Here is a 19,042-nt window from a genome sequence, read left to right on the forward strand (position 1 = left end):
AAGCGAAAGGAACTTGCAATATCGGATAGAGCCTTGTCATTTTGTAACCAATTGAGTTATTGTTATTATTAATAATAATAATTGTTAGGGTTAGGCATGAGGGTTAGAGATAGGAATTAGGGAAAGGAATTAGAGATAGGGTTGTTGTTGTTATTATTATTAAATAATAATAATAATAATAATAATAATAATAATAATAATTTTAAAAACCAGGTTTTTTCCAGACCTTCCCATCTCTAAACTTGAGATTATTATTAGAGCTAGGGATAAGGGTTAGAGATAGGGATAGGAGTTAGGGATAGGGTTGTTGTTATTCTTATTAGGGATAGGGTTATCATTGTTGTTATTATTATCATTATTATTATTCTGTTCGGAGCCTCCCAGAGTAGCTGGGGAAACATGGCCAGATGAGCAGGTATCAGTATTTTATTTATTTATTTATTACTTATATCCCTGCCCTTCTGGCTAGGTTTCCCCAGCCACTCTGGGCGGCTCTCAAATATACACACACACACACACACATAATTTGTGTACACATATAATTTTGACACACGTACTGTATATATACACACACACATATAATCCCAATAGAATATTAATAATAATAATAAATAACCCTATCCAATCCCTATCCCTAACTCCTATCCCTAATAATAATAATAATGCTATTAGTTATACAACGCCCATCGAGCTGGGTTCCCCCCACATTTTTTCCAGGGGGCAAAGGCTTAAAAAACCCCACCATAACCCGCCCCCCAACCTGTCCCCTCCCACCCAATTTCCCTGTTTTCCCCCCAGGCCTTCCCATCTCTAAACCTGAGCCTGCAGAACTCCTGGTTGCGATTCTCGGAAGCTTTCCCAAACCGCCCAGAGGTCTTGGGTAGGGATGGGAAGGCTTGCAGGAAACCAGGTTCCCCCCCCCCTTTTTAAGCTGTTTTTTCTATAAATGGGGAGGGGGGTATTCAAACTATGTCAAACTGCTTTTTTCCAATTCCCTTGCGGGGGGCAGCTTTGGGGGAAAACAGGGGGGGAAAGGTTTTTTCCCAGGCCTTCCTTCTCTAATCTTGGGTGATTTCCTTTATTTTTTAATTTAATGTTATTGTTTCATTGTATCTCATCATTATTAGTGATTATTAGCATTTTTATTATTATCAGTATTTGTATTATATGATTATTGCTGTTATTTCTATCCCACCCTTTTCATAAAGAAATAAAAAATAAATCAAGGAAGAAATATGATGGTTTTGGGGCAACACAGGACAAATAAGAATTTTTGTTGTTGTTAAATTCAGGAGCCAAAATGTCCAAACTCCATGGCGTTCCAGATCTGTATTATTTATATCCCACCCATTTCATAAAGAAATAAATCAAGGAAGGATTTTCATGATTATTTTCAGGTAATCCTCTCAGATGGGCTAGTACAAACAATAGAATGGATACTGGATATTGGTGCATATTGTTGTTGTTACATTTTTATGTTTATATTATTATTTATTTCCCCCAAATTTCATAAAGAAATAATAGTCAAAAAAAGGACTCGGATTATGTCCGTTTTTCAAAATTAACATTATTATTAATATTAATATCAATTATTAATATTATTTGCTACTTAATATTACTTAACATTATTACATGATTTGATTGGTTATTTAATAGTCCACATTAGTATCATTATATATTAATTTTAACCAACATTATTCTCGATTAATATTAATTAATATCATTGTTTAGGAATAGTCCATATTTTAAAATAAATATTATTATCAATTTTTTTAGGGGGGGAGAGATGTCACAAACACAAGACCGATATGAAGATTCGTGTATTGGCATAAATTTGCATATAAGTTTCACATCTTTTTATATAGACAATCTCAGGTCAAATTTACACAGATATAATTTCCATATATCTATACATATATAGTCTTTATTATGTATAATATATACAGGCATGTAAAAAGGGGGGTTTTCTGTGTCCAGAGGGAACCGCAAAGGTCATCCAGCCCAACCCCAGGCAAGGCCACCTCAGTGCCAATCATTGTGGTACCAACCATTGTGGTTGCCAGAGTCATCCAACCATCTCCCAGCTTCCTTCTTTTCCTTCGTCCCTCCATCTTTCCATTCTTCCTTCCTTTGTCCCTACTTCCTTTTCTCTGTCTTTCCTTCCTTCCTTCCCTGTTTCCTTCCTGTGTTCCTTCCTTTCTCCCTCCTTCCTTTTCTCCTTCCTTTTCTCCTTCCTTCCTTCCTTCCTTCCTTCCTTCCTTCCTTCCTTCCTTCCTTCCTTCCTTCCTTCCTTCCTTCCTTCCTTCCTTCCTTCCTTCTTTCCTTTGTCTCTCTCTCCCTTTCTCTGTCCTTCCTTCTTTCCTTCATCCCTCCTTCCTTTTCTTCTCCCTCCCTCCCTCCCTCCCTTTCTTTGTCCTTCCTTCCTTTGTCCCTTCCTCACTCCTTTTCTCCATTAATCCTTCCCCATTTCCTTCCTCCCTTCCTCCCTTTCTCTATCCTCCCTCCCTCCCTCCCTCCCTTCCTTAGTCCCCCTCCTTTTCTGTCCTTCCTTTCCGTCCTTCCTTCCTTCATCCCTGCCTCCCTTTCTCCGTTCTTCCTACTCCATTTCCTTCCTCCCTTCCTCTGTCCTTCCTTCCTTCTTTCCTCCCTCTCTCCACTGGACGGTCCTGTGCCAATTCTTGCAGTGGGTGGGGTCACCCGACCGCATCCCAGCTTTCAGAGCCGAGGAGTTGGACTACATGACTGGGCTCCCGCCAATGGAGCCCAGGGCACTTCAGCCCTCTGAGAGAAAATTGCCGCCTTCCCCGCAAAACAGCTGCCTCGTCACACTTCCCTGAACGTCCTCTCAGCAAGCCTCACTTTGCCGCCGGTGCCGTCAATGGGCGCACTGGCTCCTCGCCCGCCTGCCTGGCTGCTGACTCCTCCGCCGCCCTTGCCAGGGCGGTGTAGTTCCTCGCCACCTCCTCCACCTGAGCCAGCAGTGCCCGCCGCCGTGCCTCTTTGCCCACCACCGCTGCCGTCTCTGCCAACCGTGCCAGCACCCGGAAGCTCCCGGCGACGGCCGGCAGCAGCCGTGCCGGGCTCTTCTCGGCGCCCGCTACCCGCCGGCAGGCGGCCCTCAGCTCCCGGAAGGCCAGTGCCAGCTCCCGTCGGCCCTCATCTGGCACTGACGCCCCATTCCCTGCCGCTGCTGCACATTGCCGCAGGGCGCCCAGCAGCTGTTCAGCGTCGAGCCTCACCGCTGAGAACCCACCAGGGAAGGCGTACTCCCGGCCGCACAGCTCCCGGATGCGGTCGAGGCCCGATGCTGCCCGCAGGTCAATCTCCTGTGTCCGGGCTGCTGCATCCGGCATTGGCGGCACCGAGTAGCACAGCTCATCGGCCTCGTCATCACCTCCCCGCGCTGAGAAGCAGGAGCGCACTGAGCAGCAGCCCTCTTCACCCGGCCCCAGTTGCCGTGGGCACACATCATCCGGGAAATGCGGCGCTGGATCACCCTCTTCTGGAACGGCCCCTTCCCCGCTGGCGCAGCGCTGCAGCTTCTCGTAGCGTGGCACTGCTGCCACCACGCACTCGGTCCCCATGCAGGAGGCGCTCTTTTCCACATCTCTCGGCTCTGGGCTGGCCGAGCGCACCCGTCGACTCGGGAATCCTTGTGCCACCCGCTGCGGGCAACTCTCTTTCCCTCGGCAGTCACACCGCGACACACTGGGTGCTGTTGGCACAGGGCTGGTGCCAGGTGGGCAACCACAGCCCCCCGGCGCCGGACCCTTCAGGAGTTGCTCCAGGAACTCCAGTTCAAACTGCTTCACTTTCCGGAGTTGCGCCCGGCGCTCATCCGTTTCCCGTTTGAGCCGTGCTGGGAATGTTGCTGAGAAAAGCTTCCGGAAGCGGAACGCCGGCCGGGGCACCCGTGGCTGTGCCGGGACCTCCAGATCCTCTCCGTGTGGCACCTTGGGTTCGAGATCAGACACTTCCTGCGGTGGGGGAACCATAGTATCTCTCCAGATCCTATCCGCCGGCATCTGGCAGCTCTCTGTCTCCTTCTGGGGACACTCCGGTTCAGGGTTCGAGGTGCAAGGCTGAGCGCTGGGACTTGGTTTGGCCTCGGCGAGCCACACTGATGAGGACTTCCCAGTCTTCGCCTGCCAAGTGGGCGCCCCACAGCCTCTCAAGCGGAAAGGTAAGTCCTTCTGGACCAGGAAGCCATCCGGGTCAACCCGTTGTGCCAGAAAGTAGGTGGCGTTGGGGGAAGCGTCTGCGTCATGGCCGGAGTCGGGGTCGAGGGCGGCCAGGACGATGAGACCTGGAGAAACCACAAGGGCCGGGAGCATCAGGATGTTGAATAATAATAATACTAGGGTTATTACCCTATCCCCAATCCCTATCCCTATCTTGAACCCCTATCCCTAACCCTTATTATTATTATTATTATTATTATTATTATTATCTTATTATTTCTACTCTGCCCATCTGGCTGGGTTTCCCCAGCCACTCTGGACAGCTCCCAAAACACAACAACGATGATGATAATAATCATAATCATAACAATAATCAACAACAATGATGATAATAATGTTGTTGATGATGATGATGATAATCCTATCCCTAATCCCTATCCCAAGGGATGGATTCAACTGTAGTGATCAGATGGGATTACCATGAGGAATTATAAAATATGCATCAAGCCATTGTGTCCACGATGAATGCATTGTGTTGACTGGGTTTAATTCATTGACAATAATTTCTGACCAAATCCCACAACCCTCTGCATCTCTGGCCATTTCCTCTACTGCCCATTTCTCTTTCTTGACAAGTCACTTACACAGCCCAGTTGCTTTGCCAGGCATGCATCCTGGGCCATAAAGATAGTGGGCAAGTTTCTTTGATGTAGCTTTTCTGAAATGTTAATCTCAGGATGTTGAATTTAGGGCCTGGAAACAGATCTCACCTGAAGGTGATAATGATCGCTGTCTTCCTGGCCATCCTTATGTATATTGCTTGTTTATCACCTCCCAGGGTTGCCAGATGCACTCCTTTGTAGTTCTGTTTTGTTTACCCCAGAAATATGTGTGCTTAATTAGTTTTAGTAGTTTAACTTTGTCCCCACATGGGGTTTGTTGAAATGCTCAGAAGAAATCTGATTGGTTCTTACGAACACTCTGTAAAAAGTTCTTTTGTGAATAAGACAACCTGGGCCGGGAGGGTGGAGAGACAGATTATTATACGCACCCTTCCCAGAGTCTTGCTGGTTCAAGCATCTGTGTGTATTCTTATTGATCAGAGTTCAATAAGAACACTTCACTCGACACCCTCTTCAATACTACTACTACTATTAATAATAATGATATTGATGATGATGTTAATAATAATAAAAATAATAATCTATCCCTATGCCTGGGGGTACGGGACGCGGGTGGCGCTGTGGGTAAAAGCCTCAGCGCCTAGGGCTTGCCGATCGAAAGGTCAGCGGTTCGAATCCCCGCGGCGGGGTGCGCTCCCGTTGCTCGGTCCCAGTGCCTGCCAACCTAGCAGTTCGAAAGCACCCCCGGGTGCAAGTAGATAAATAGGGACCGCTTACTGGCGGGAAGGTAAACGGCGTTTCCGTGTGCTGTGCTGGCTCACCAGATGCAGCTTGTCACGCTGGCCACATGACCCGGAAGTGTCTCCAGACAGCGCTGGCCCCCGGCCTCTTGAGTGAGATGGGCACACAACCCTAGAGTCTATCAAGACTGGCCTGTACGGGCAGGGGTACCTTTATCTTTATGCCTGGGGGTGGACTTGACACCCTCTTCAATACTAATACTAATACTAATATTAATACTACTACTACTAATAATAATAACTCTATCCCTAACCTGGGGGTGGACTTGACACCCTCTTCAATACTACTATTACTACTACTAATACTAATAACCCTATTCCTAATCCCTATTTCAGGGGGTGGACTCGACGCCATCTTCAATACCCGTGGCTGGCGCCGGTGGTCCATCCTCCGCCTCCGCCAGGGCTTCCAGGGCCTGCAGGGTCGACACCAGTGCCTCATCGAGATCCTGGGCTCGTTCCCGGACTGTCCGGGACCCCGGTACCACTGCCTCAACGAAGGTCACCGGTAGCTGGCACCCGGCATCCTCGCTTGGTGCCGCCCGCTGGCGCCGGGCGTCGTCCTCATCAGAGCTATTGTCCCCGAAGCCAGGTGGCGGTGCCGCGATGGCCAGGGCGGTGGTGGGGTCGTCCTCATCGCCCTCGCTGCCCGGCGGCGGCAGCGCCGTTAGATCCAGGCCAGCACGGCCCAGGCTCCGTCCGGGACCGTCCACCGAGCGGGCTCGGGCACGCCTGGCACCGCAGCCCTCGCCCTCGGCACCCGGGAGTTTCAGCACTGGATCCGACTTGGTCCTGGGCCGCGTTTCCCCAGCTCCGAAGATCCGGTTCTGGTTGAGGTCGGGGCGGCAGCGGCGTGGCAGCTCCGGTGGCATAGCACGGCGGTTGCTGCAGGCACTACGGTTCCCAGCCTCCTTCTCTCTGCCTGGAAAAGGAGAGACCGGAGGGTGAGGATGGTTGCCAGGGAAGGTGCTCTGGGGTTGTATACTCCAACCCTCTTGACCTGTGATTGGCCTGATTCAAACCTGGAAACTCCTGCGTGTCCGTAGGGCATTCATATTTTCTGCACCTAAATGTATTATTATTACTATTATTATTATTGATGTCTCTATTCTCAGTAGAGAAATATAAATGCATGATTGTTGTTGTTGCTGTTATTGTTGCTGTTATTTCGGATGTCCCTATTTTCATAGGAGAAATGTAAAATTATTATTATTATTATTATTATTATTATTATTATTATTATTATTAAGATTCTCCCTATTATCGTTGGAGAAACGAAAGAGTAAAATTGTTGTTGTTGTTAATGACATCCATATTTTCATAGGAAAAATGTAAAATTATTGTGGTCATTATTATTGATGTCTCTATTCTCAGCGGGGAAACGTAAAAGCATTATTGTTCTTTTCTTGTTGTTGTTGTTATTTAGGATATGCTTATTTTCATTGGAGAAATGTAAGATGATGATGATGATTGTCCCTTTTCTCGTTGGAGAAATATAAGAGTGGACGAATGGGCGGGACATAAATTGTTGTTGTTGTTGTTAACAGGGACCCAGGCTGGCTTCCCTCAATCTGGGATTTTATTCCCTTTGGAAAAATCAGACATCTCAGCTGGTTGGAATTTTCTGAGCTTGGAAATGTACCTGTCTTGGTCATGGAAGCTGGTATATAAATTCTCATTCTCATTCTAATAATAATATAAGTATTAATATTCATATTAATATTTGAATACTATATATAGTAAATTATATATCTGGGAACTCCAGGATGTAGGCCGGTAGATACATTCAATTAATTAAAAAGAAAAGAAAATAATAAAAAAGAATAGCATAGCATGGCATGGCATAACATAACATAAAATATAACAACAACAGGGGGACCCAGGAATTGAGTGGTATATAAATTCAATTAATAATTCTATTATTATTATTGACGTCTCTATTCTCAGCAGAAAAATGTAAAAGCATGATTGTTGTTGTTTTGATGCTGTTGCTGTTATTGTTGCTGTTATTTAGGATGTCCCTATTTTCATAGGTGGTGCTGGAGGAGACTCTTGAGAGTCCCATGGTCTGCAAGAAGATCAAACCTATTCATTCTGAAGGAAATCAGCCCTGAGTGCTCACTGGGAGGACGGATCCTGAAGCTGAGGCTCCAATACTTTGGCCACCTCATGAGAAGAGAAGACTCCCTGGAGAAGACCCTGATGTTGGGAAAGATGGAGGGCACAAGGAGAAGGGGACGACAGAGGACGAGATGGTGGGACAGTGTTCTTGAAGCTACAAACATGAGTCTGAACAAACTGCGGGAGGCAGTGGAAGACAGGAGTGCCTGGCGTGCTCTGGTCCAGGGGGTCACGAAGAGTTGGACACGACTAAACGACTAAACAACAACAACATTTTCATAGGAGAAATGTAAAATTGTTGTTGTCGTCTCAACAGAGAAATGTAAAAGCATTATTGTTGTTTTGTTGTTGTTATTTAGCATATGCCTATTTTCATAGGAGAAATGTAAGACTATTATTATTATTATTAAAATTGTCACTTTTTGTTGGAGAAATGTAAGAGTAAATTTAATAATAATAATAATAATAATAATAGTCTTACAGGAGGCCAGGCTGGCTTCCTTCAATCTGGGATTCTGGGATTTCATCCCCTCCAGAAAAATCTGACTTTCAGCTGCTTTGAATTTCCCTTGCTTGGAAACATACCTGCCTTGGTCATGGGAGGCGGTGCAACCGGGAAAAGCGTCCTTCTGGAGTCGGCCAGTAGGTGGCAGTAGCCAGAAATGAGGCCAGCAAAATTGGTGGCTTCTGGCCACTCCATCAGAAGCACCAGCGGCTGGGGAGAGAAGTAGTATTGGAATCATAAAATCATAAAATATTGATCTTTATTATTATTATTGGAATAATAGGACCATGCAATATTCTAGTCTATTACTATACAGTCATACCTCAGGTTGAAGTAGCTTCGGGATGAATATTTTCAGGTTGTGCTCTGCGGCGACCCGGAAGTAATAGAGCACGCGCTTCCGGGTTTTGCCACTCGCGCATGGCAGATGCTCAAAATGACGTCATGCGCATGCACAGAAATGGCAAATCGCAACACGTGCAGACACGGGTTGCGTTCGCTTCAGGATGCGAATGGGGCTCTGGAACTGTAGGAGTGCACATTTCCAGAGTGTGGGGATCAGATAGGATTACTATGAGGAATTATAAAATATGCATCAAGCCATTGTGTCCGCTATGAAAGCATGGCATTGACTGGGTTAGATTCACTGACAATAATTTCTGATCAAATCCCACAAGCCTCTGCATTTCCGGCCATTTTCTCTACTGTTCATTTTCTAAGCCTGACAGGCACGTATCAGCATTCTAAATACACAGGCCAGTTGCTTCATCAGGCATCCTGAGCCATAAAAGATAGTAGGTAGCTTCTTTGATGTAGTTTTTAAATCTTTAGATAGATCTTAAGGGCCAGGAAGAGTGTTCACAAAGAGATGGTAAATACTACCTGTCCTTCCTTCCTTTATTGCTGTTTATGACCTCCAAGTTTGCTGAATGCATTCTTCCTTTTTAGTTCTGTTTTATTTACCCCAGAAGTATGCATGCTTAAATTAGTTTTGTAGTGTAACTTTGCCCTCACGTGGGGTTTTTTTAAATGCTCAGAGGAAATCTGATTGGTTCTTACGAACACTGGGTAAAAAGTTCTTTTGTGAATAAAACGACCTGGGCCGAAGGGTGGACAGGAATTATTATTATACGCACTCCTCCCAGAGTCTTGCTGGTTGAAGCCTCTGTGTGTTATTAATCAGAGTCTAATCCTTCCTTTGCTTTGGGAACGCTACAGGAACAGATCCCATTTGCATCCAGAGGTACCACTGTATTCTTATTGTTCTCATCATAATAAAGCCTGAATATTATTTAAATGAAAAATCTGATTTAAGTAATAAAAATCTAATTTAAATCAGAATATAAATTGAATGAAAAGAATCCGATATAAATTGAAATAATCAGATTTTTTTAAAAATGTGCTTTAAATTAAAATCTGATCCAAATCAAAAAATCTGATTCTTTGAATAATTTTTTTATTTAAATAGAAAAAAATGCGATTTAAATTTAAAATGTTATTTAAATCAAAAACCAAATTTAAAATTTAAAAATCTGATTTAAATTTTTTAAATTCAGATTTAAAATTTTGAAAATCTGATAGAAAAAAACCCCAAAGAAAATCACAGTGATGGGATGGCCCCCAGGTGGCCCTCCAGCCTGCCCACCTTTGCATCCACAATGCCGGTCTCCACCCTTGCCACACCCGGGTTCTCCCGGAAGAGTTGGACTCTGCTGATCTGGCTGAATTCGCACAGGACAGTGGTCAGGTTGGTGCGGAGGTCGATGACGTGACTCACGCCATGGCGGGGGCCCACCAGGAGGGTGGGGGCCGTGTCCTGGCCATCCTACGAGAGAGTCAGAGTAGTCAAACTCAGACCTGGAACCCAGAATAAGGACCTGGAACCAAACTGGAACCTGGAACCAGAATCCAAGCCCGGAACCCTGAACTGAACTGAACAGCTGAACTGAACTGGAAACCAGAACCAGGAACCAAAACCTGGAACCAGAATCCAGGAACTGGAACTGAACCAGGAACCGCAACTGGAATCAAAGCCGGGAACCAAACCTGGAACCAGAATCCAAGCCCGGAACCCTAACCAAACCAGAAACTGGAACCCAGAATACAAGCTCGGAACCCGGAACTGGGAACCAGAAAACAGGACCTGGCACCAGAATCTGAGCCCAGAACCTGAAACAGAAGCAAAACCAGAAGCCGGAAACCCTACCATCCCGACGGTCTGGAAGATGACACCAGAGAAGGTGGGCAGCCGGTCGAGGAGGCGTAGGTACTGGAGCTTGGCCCGGGTAGGGGAGACCTGCGAGGAGAGAATCGGGGGGCCCCTTGGGGTCATCCAGTCTGATCCCAGGCTCAAGGCGGGGGTTAGGGACCCATCCCAGGGGTTAGGGTCCCACCTGGGCGCCGTGCCGCTGGTGCGCCTTCAGCTGTTGTGAGAGCGACCGGCGCAGGAGCTTGTCCTTGGTAACTGGCAACAGAGAGGGAGGCAAGAAGGGCTCCAGACCCCACTCCTTCCTGGGAAGAAAAGGAAACGCACACACTCCAATTTACCGTACTTCCTTCCTGCCTACCTTTCTCTGTCCTTCCTTCCTTCCTTCCTTCCTTCCTTCCTTCCTTCCTTCCTTCCTTCCTTCCTTCCTTCCTTCCTCCCTCCCTCCCTCCCTCCCTCCCTCCCTCCCTCCCTCCCCCTCCCTCTCTCCCTTTCTCAGTTCTTCCTTCCCCATTTCCACCCTCCCTCTGTTCTTACTTCTGTTTCCTTCCTTCAACCCTTCCTCCCTTTCTCTGTCCTTCCTCCCTCCCTCCCTCCCTCCCTCCCTCCCTCTGCTCTTCCTTCCCTGATTCCTTCCTTTGTTCATTTCTTCATTCCTCCTTCCCTTTCTCTATCCTCCTTCCCTCCCTTTCTTTGTTCTTTCTTCCTTGTTTCCCTCCTTCCTTTCTCTGTTCTCCCTCCCTCCCTTCTTTCTGCTGTCCCTCCCTCCCTTTTTGTTTTTCCTTCCCCCTTCCTTCCTTTCTCCTTCCTTCCTTCCTTCCAAAGGAAGGAAACAAAGACGGAAGAACAGAGAAAGGGAGGGAGGAAAAAAAGAAGGAAGGAAGGAAGGAAGGAAGGACAGAGAAAGGGAGTGAGGGACGAAGGAAGGAAGGACGGTTGGCTGTCCCGGGTGTGGGAACAAGGGTTGGTCAGGATGACCCTCAGGGTTCCCCCCGGAACTCACTCACTCGACGTTTCTGAGTGCCACCTTGTGGCTGGGACGGGTGGCTGAGACGGTGATATAGATGTGGAGCGCCGTCAGGACCAGGAGCGACTCCGGATCGGGGTCGGCACCAAACCGCTCCCGGATGACATCGTTGCGGCTCTGGAGAGGGAATTATAAGCACCGCCTAGTGGTTACCGCGAGGGACTGGGAAGCAGTGACTAGTGGTTATTGACTAGAAAGCAGCACCTAGTGGTTTGTGAGTTGTAAGTAGTCCCTAGTGGTTAGATCGAGGGACTAGGAAGTCTAGTGAGCTGGAACTAGTGCTTACCCCCAGCAAAATAATAATAATAATAAATTTGTACCCCGCCCATTTGAGGAGTGAGGACCACTAGGTAGAGCAGGCGGCTAGAAGGAAGGATTGGGACCCTCTAACCACACATTCACACACCCCCGCTGACCTGGATGTAGAGGTATTCAAAGGCGGCGGCGTCTCGCCGCAACAGTTCGGCAGGGTCTTTAGGATAAAAGCTGACCCGAAAAAGGCACCGCATGCCTTGGTAGTGGGTCCGTTGAACGACCTGGGGGGAGGAAGGAGAGCTCTGGCAAGGGGGTGGGCTAGATGACCCTGGGGTCCCTTTCCCCTGTCCATCCTTGTGGGATTTGGGAGGAAGGGAGGGAGGGACGAAGGGAGGGTGGGAGGGATGATGGAAGGAAGGAGAAAAGGAGGGAGAGACGAAGGAAGGAGGGAGGGAAAGAAGGAAAGAAAGAAAGAAAGAAAGAAAGAAGGAAGGAAGGAAGGAAGGAAGGAAGGAAGGAAGGAAGGAAGGAAGGAAGGAAGGAGAGAGAGGGACAAAGCAAGGAAAGAAGGTAGGAAAGAAGGAGGAAAAGAAGGAAGGAAGGACAGAGAAAGGGAGTGAGGAAAGAAGGTAGGAAGGATGGATGGGAGGGAGGGAGGGAGGATTTCAAAGCTCTGGTGGGGGGGTTGGACTAGATGACCCCCGGCTCCCTCCTGACTCACGTGGGCCAAAGGCTGCTTCTCCTGTAGGAGGAGAAACTGGTGGCTCCGCTCGGGGCTGCGGTATTCCAAGACGAGGGAAAAATGCTCAATCCGCCGCAGGGAAAGGCGATCCTGGAGGGTTGCCATCACATCCTGGGAGGGTCGAGAGAAAAGCATTTTTGGAAGAATAAGAAAAATAAATCAGGTTTTTTACAGTAAGGTTCAGCCTTGCTTGCACCCCCTTAATAGTGACAATCAGAGGGAGGTTTCCTTTTTGGAATAATCAATTTTTACAGTTCTATCAAAAATGACTGATTTGGTTCTACTATTAGAAATACACAGACTGATAATTATAAAATAATGTTGAGGTTTAATAAGTTAACTTTTTATTTGGACAACTGTTTTGCTCTACTTTACTGGAAGGAGAAGAAGAATCATAATAACAATTATTTAACTCAAACAATAACATGATAGCATATGTCTCCATGTTTGTTAACTGATGTTGATAAAAAAGGACTGTATTTTAGCACACATTAAAAACTTAAAATAAATCCTTCCTTCCTGATGTATTAAGAATTACAATGTATCAAGAATTAAGAATGTAACTTAAATAGAATTAAATAAATAAAATAGAATATAACTTCAATACATTCCTTTGGACTAGAATGTAACATAATAGAAAATCTCTAGAAATATTTTTCCTTTGAAAGCATTTTACAAGTCACTAACCACTAGGCGCTGCTTCCCAGCCCCTTGCTTTAATCACTAGACACTGTTTCCCTTTCTACCTTGACAGTGGTGCGGCTGTCAAAGGTGAAGGACTTGACCTGCCCGTTTTCGAGGAAAACCTTCAGGACGTTGGGGATGAGGAGGAGGGCTTCCTTCTTCAGCATCTCCTGCGGGCGGAAAAGCAGAGGCTAGCGGAATAATAATAATAATAATAATAATAATAATAATAATAATAATAAACAACTACCTGACTTTTAGAAGACATCTGAAGGCAGCCCTGTTTAGGCAAGTTTTAAGGTTTGATGTTTTATTCTGTTTTTAATCTGTTTTTAATCACTCAGCTGGATGGGCCAGGTATAAATATAAATATAAATATAAATATTATTATTATTATTATTATTATTATTATTATTATTATTATTATTTATTACTTATACCTCACCCACCTGCCCGGGCCTCCCCAGTCACTCTGTGCGGCACATTAGCTATCTTTAACAAGCCCAAAGAGGCAATAGAGACATGAAGAAAGGAAACGACCACATCCCCACCCTTCCAGAACTTTCCAGAACTCACCGGCTCCGGCTCCGAGAAGCGCACCTTGGCAGGGTTGGACCTCAGCTTGGCCTTCTTTGCAGCACTGATGAAGGCCGACTTGGGCGACTGGAAGGGGAGAAGGAAAAGACGGGCCTTGTGGGAGAGGTCGCCGCCTTCCAAAATCTCAGCCGGAAAAGCAGATTCCCAACTTGCCAGGGGGTGGGGGTTGAGTGGATGACCCCCGGGGATCTCACCTGATGGGTTTGCAGCACGGTGAAGACAGCGGACTCCTTGGCGCTTCTGTGGCAGGAAAGGAACAAAGGAGACATTTAGGGTGTCTTTGATATTTCTGTCTCTCCAGGGAGTTGGACTGGATGACCCTCGGGGGTCCCAGCTCCCCTGCGTTGAAATTCCTGAAAGAATCCATGGATTTGTAGAGGAGGCAGGAACTGCAGCTCTTAAATTTCAGAAGGGTCACCCAGTCCGACCAGCGTGTCTTGAACCCGCTTCCTCCTTCCTCACCTCACAATTTCGATGAATCTCTCCTGGGCAACATCACTCACGTCTTCGTCACCGATGGCCCAGATCTGGTCCCCGGGAAAGAGTTTGTCCTCCGAGGGTCCGCCTGCCAAAGGAAGGGGCAGCTGGTGTCTGTCGGGGGGAGAGAGACCCTCAGCGTCATCTAGTCCAACCCCCTTCCAACTCGATGATCTGATGCTGAGATTTATCCCTGGAATCCTCACCTGCCACTACTGAACGCACCACCACGGGCCTCTCGCCACCGGCCACAAAGCCAAACCCTCTGTCCGGGTGGCGCCGGATCGTCACCTGTTGGAAGGCCTCGGAAGGCGGTGGTCCCCATTCCATAGCATCCCAGCTTTCCTCTGGCATTGCATCTCCAGCGGCAGGAGAAGACAGGATTCCAGGACACAGGGAGGGAAGAATCCTATCCTTGGTCTCTATCCTAATGCACAGAATCTGGGATGCCAGCAAGGTTGAACCTTTCTGTAAAAAAGGGATTTTATTATTCCAAAAAAGGAAACCTTATCCCTAACCCTATCCCTAACCCTAACCATATCCCTACTCCTATCTCTAACCCCTATTCCTAACCCTTATCCCTAACCAGGGGCATCTTACCTATAGAGACTAGTGGCATGGGGCATCAGGGAAGAGGTGGAGGCTGAATGCGGCGCCTCCCAGCATCAGCTCGTCACCCTTGCCTGCCTCCTCCAGCCCCGTAGGCAGCGCTGTCCTCCCTAAAAAAAGGTGGACAACTTTGGGAAATGGGGGGGGGGCACCGGAGGGAGCTTTGCACCACGGCGCTTAAGATGGCCCTGCCCCTAACCCCTAACCCTAACCCCACCCCTACCCCTAACCCCCAACCTCATGCCTAACCCCAACCCCTATCCCTACCCTCAACGCCTAACCCCTATCCCTACCCTTAACGCCTAACCCTTATCTCTTCCCTGCATTTCAGCCTTCATCAACCGCAAAGTTGGCATCGATTTGCACATTGCATTTTCGCCAACCTGGCATTATGGCTTTCCTTTGCCATTTTGTAATCAACTGCAATTCAATAACTGATTGCATTTTTTATTTTATTTTTAAACCAGAACCATTTTTTTTATTCGTTGGGACACAGCTTCTCCACAAAAAGGCCCCACAAAATAATGCAAACGTAAATGTCCAGTTAAGGCACCACCTCTTTTAACATTCACAATAGAGCTCAACATATTGCTTTTTAAAATTATAATTCATCGCATTTCAGCTGCTGTTTGCAATTGGCCTTCAGATCCAGGAAAATCCAGCAGCAGCAGAGCCTGATCCTATCTCAGAGGAGGAGAACCCTACTCACTGTGGGTGGGAGAGATGCCCTCTGGCCATGTCACCTCCTCCTTTTCTTCTCCTTTTCTCCTGCCAGAAAGAGGGGGGAGGGAGGGAAGAATTCAGCAGATCAAGAATATGAAAGGAATTGGCTGCTGGGCTGGTCCCAGAGAAAGGGATGGGAAAAGAGAGGGGGAGAGAGAGAAGAGAGGGAGAGAGGAAGGGAGATTTGAGAGAGGAATGGAGAGGCAGAGAAAGAATGTAAAGAGAGAGAGAGAGGAGATGGAGAGAAAGGGTAAGGGGAGATGGGGAAGAGAGGAAGGAAGGGGGGAGAGAGATGCGACACTGGAGGGAGAGAAAGAAAGAGAGAAGGGGGGGAATAGGGAAGAGAAAGAAGGAGTCCAGGGAGGGGGAGGGAGGGAAAGAGAAAAAGCGGGGGGGGGGGGAGAGATAAAGGGAGATTTGAGAGAGGAATGGAGAGGGAGAGAAAGAAAGAAAGGGAGGAGACGGGGAAGGTGAGAAAGAGAAGGAGGCCTGAGATTCATCCGGCATCGGCATGACCTGTTTTTGACATCCTAATAATAGTAATAATAATATTGTACAGTAATAATAACCCACCAAGCTTGTAACTCCATCCAAAGTAGCCTTGGCGGTCCCTTCCCTCCCTATTATTATTCTCCTCTTCTCTCCTTCCCCCCCATCTCTCCTCTCCTCCTCTCATTTCGTCGTTCTCTCCTTTGATACCTTCCTCGGATGTCGGGTGGTTGGATGGAGATTCTTGGAAACGGACCATTCGCGGCGGCAGGAATCTCAAGAGAGAAGCCTGGAATCCAGTGAGGTGACATTCGTGGTTCCCCCAAACCCCGAGGTCCTTTTCACACGTGCTATGAGCAGCGGGTCAGACTGGATGACCCTCAGGTACATTCCCTTCCGAACCTTCCATTCGCCAGGCAATCACTGGTGCCGGGGAAAGGATCGAAATGGACTTACCCGCTTGGGGTGTGTGTAAGGAGGACTTTGGGGGGAATCCTGTCCGCCATCTGTCCCAATGGGGGTCCCCACGCCCCACATTCGCCCCACAACCGTCGCCATCCGTAGCCCCCCAAAATCAGGAGGCGAGATGGGGCGCCGGGGCCGTTGCATCCCCCTTTGTGAAAGCGGGGTGGGGAACCAAAGGGATTTGCCCGCGGGGGGGGGGACACATACCCTCCAAACTGCCACCTTCGTAGCCCCCCAAGCGCATGCTTTGGGCTACGGGGCCGCCCATCTTTCGAGAAAAGAGGGGCAGGAAGAGGGAGGGAGCCGTTTTGGGGGGCATTAGGAGAACTTGGGGGCCCCTCGACCTGCTCCGTCGGGAACTCCAAAACCAGAAGGGGGAGGGCGCATACCTCGGGCGCAAGCAGACCCCCTCCCCAGTTGTGGTTTTTTATGGGGGTCGTGGGCCTTACCGGGACTCCCTGCGGCCCCCCGAAATCGGGCCGGGAAGACGGCGGGGGGCAGCTCCGGCCGCGCCTGCGCACTCGCGGCGCTCGTCGTCACTGCAGTACACGGGAAGGGAGGGGGAAGCGAAGAGGGGAGGGGCGCCCCAAAAGTCATCCAGACTGACCCCCCGCGAGGCGGGAAACGGAGCGCAGGATCCTAGAATGGGGGAGCTAGAAGGGAGCCCTAAAAGTAATCCAGTCTGACCCCCCTACAATGCAGGGATCTAGAATGGGGGACCCAGAAGGGAGCCTCAAAAGTCATCCAGTCTGACCCCCCCCCCGGTTGTATATAGATTCGAAGAAGAAGAAGAAGAAGAAGAAGAAGAAGAAGAAGAAGAAGAAGAAGAAGAAGAAGAAGAAGAAGAAGAAGAAGAAGAAGAGATTCCTGCCTTGCTGGGGGGGGGGGTCAAACTAGATGAAACCGGATCTAGTCCGGCTGTCAGATTTTTTCCCTATACATCTTTGGGGGGGGGCTGCGGGTGGAAATGGGAGGTTTCGGGCCTCGCCAGAATGGAGCAAAGCATTGTGGGAGAATCCCTGGAATGCGGGGTTGCTTAGCAACTGACCACCGATGCAGCAGAGGATGCTCTTTTTCCCCCGTCTGGAGGAACATAGGGGAATTGGAGAAGCGAAGAGAAAATCCTAGAAGGGCCAGGCTGGAAGGGGATCCCAGGGGTCATCCAGTCGGACCCCAAGCAAGGCATGAGAGATTAATAATAATAATAATAATACCCGGGAAATAACCCTAGAATGGCGGGGGCGGAAGCGGGTCAGACTAGATGACCCCCATCGACTCCTCTCTCTTTCTTTCTCCTCTCTCTGTACTCTCTGTCTCTTCCCCCCCTCTTTCTCTCGTCTCCATTCATCTGTCTTTCCCCCCATCCCTCTCTTCTCTCTCACTCTCTCTTTTTCTTTTTCTCCTTCCTTTATTTTCTTTCTTCTCCTTTTTTTCTTTCTTTTTTCCTCTCTTCTTTCTTTCTTTCTTTCTTTCTCTCTCTCTCTCTCTTCTCTATTTTTTCTCACGTCCCCTCCTCTCTTTTTCTCTTCTTTCTTTCTCCTTCCCTCTTTCCTCCATCCCTCTCTTCTCTCTCTTCCCTTCCTTTCTTTCTCTTCTCTTCCTTTCTCCTCCTTTCTCTTTCCCCATTCCTCTCTTCTCCCTTATCTCTCCCTCTGATTCTCCTCTTTCTTTCTCCTCTCCCTCTCTCTCTCTTCCCCCCTACTCTTTCTGTCTCCCCACCCCCCTTTCTGCGCTTTGAGGGCGATTTCCCTTTATTTTGGAGGAAAATTTGCTTTTTTCTTCCGGATTCTCATTTCCTTTATTTTTGGGGTTCTCCCCCCCAAAACTGCTCTTCCTATCACGTGATTCCTTCTCCCTCCCTCCCTCCTCCTCTCGGAAAGGCGGAGCGCGGAGCATCCTCTGCAGCGGCCGCCGGGCCAAACAGAGGCGAGGGCCTCCCTGCGCCCCCCCCAGGAGCGGATCCCACCCCCTCCCCGGCGCCCCCCGAGCGCGGATTTCGAGGCCTGCGCGCCCTCCCCCCCCGAAAACGCGCATTTTTACGCATCCAGACGGATCCGGCGGCGACCCCCGCCCTACGCCACCCTCCAGGAGCGCATCGTCCACAGGCGCCCCCCAAGTGCGGGTATTTGTGCCCCCTCCCAAAAGGCATCGGGACCCCCCTGCGGATTGGGCCCGAGTGAGGATTTCGCGGCCTGGCTGCGCCCCCCGAGAGCGCATTTCGCCGCCGGAGGGATCCAAGGATCCGGCCTCGTTCTCCTCCACTCCTCCCCCCGAGACCGGATTCCACCTTTTCCCGGAGGTCGGCGCATTTCCCGCTCTACAGCCTTCGGGAGCGCAACTTCCACTTTGTCGGATCCGTCCGTGGGCCCGCCAATCTCGCAGACTCTCTTCCTGCAAAGGGCGCATCTCCTCTCCAAAGGCGGGATCCTCTCCTTGGCGCATTTCCACGTCGGCGCGCAGCTTATCCTCCTCGGATCCAGCCCCGGTCCCGCCATCCTCGCCTGCACCCCCCGAAGGCGCATTTCCCACGTTGCGCGC

General features: G+C 48.8%; 1 protein-coding gene across 10 annotated transcripts; it reads right to left on the reverse strand.

The window, feature by feature from the left end:
• Nucleotides 1-2,516: 2,516 nt before the first annotated feature.
• On the reverse strand, nucleotides 2,517-17,284 carry LOC309361766 (FERM and PDZ domain-containing protein 3-like). 10 transcript variants are annotated; one of them, XM_081896904.1, is made up of 15 exons: nucleotides 16,954-17,284; nucleotides 14,425-14,659; nucleotides 14,204-14,306; nucleotides 13,936-13,981; nucleotides 13,721-13,807; nucleotides 13,207-13,335; nucleotides 12,440-12,571; nucleotides 11,880-11,999; nucleotides 11,444-11,580; nucleotides 10,624-10,741; nucleotides 10,437-10,526; nucleotides 9,876-10,055; nucleotides 8,311-8,440; nucleotides 5,969-6,526; nucleotides 2,517-4,306 (listed from the first exon to the last, which is right to left on the reverse strand). In XM_081896904.1, the coding sequence occupies exons 2-15, from the start codon at nucleotides 14,570-14,572 to the stop codon at nucleotides 2,856-2,858; spliced, it is 3,429 nt and encodes a 1,142-aa protein (XP_081753030.1). In that variant the 5' UTR covers nucleotides 14,573-14,659; nucleotides 16,954-17,284; the 3' UTR covers nucleotides 2,517-2,855. The 10 variants fall into 10 exon arrangements, with proteins under 10 accessions (XP_081753030.1, XP_081753026.1, XP_081753029.1 ...); XM_081896900.1 differs by having other exon boundaries at nucleotides 14,425-14,686; XM_081896903.1 differs by having other exon boundaries at nucleotides 14,425-14,686; nucleotides 16,894-17,284.
• Nucleotides 17,285-19,042: the final 1,758 nt, after the last annotated feature.

This window comes from Podarcis melisellensis (assembly GCF_964234715.1).
Source record: "Podarcis melisellensis genome assembly, chromosome: Z".
Classification (NCBI taxonomy): domain Eukaryota; kingdom Metazoa; phylum Chordata; class Lepidosauria; order Squamata; family Lacertidae; genus Podarcis; species Podarcis melisellensis.

Coding starts and splice junctions, on each gene's coding strand:
- LOC309361766 (XM_081896904.1), bottom strand. CDS start 14,572: ATGCCAGAGGAAAGCTGGGATGCTATGGAATGGGGACCACCGCCTTCC. Junction 13,982..14,203: donor AGATTCATCGAAATTGTGAG/GTGAGGAAGGAG, acceptor TTCCTGCCACAG/AAGCGCCAAGGAGTCCGCTG. Junction 10,056..10,436: donor TCTTCCAGACCGTCGGGATG/GTAGGGTTTCCG, acceptor ACTCTCTCGTAG/GATGGCCAGGACACGGCCCC.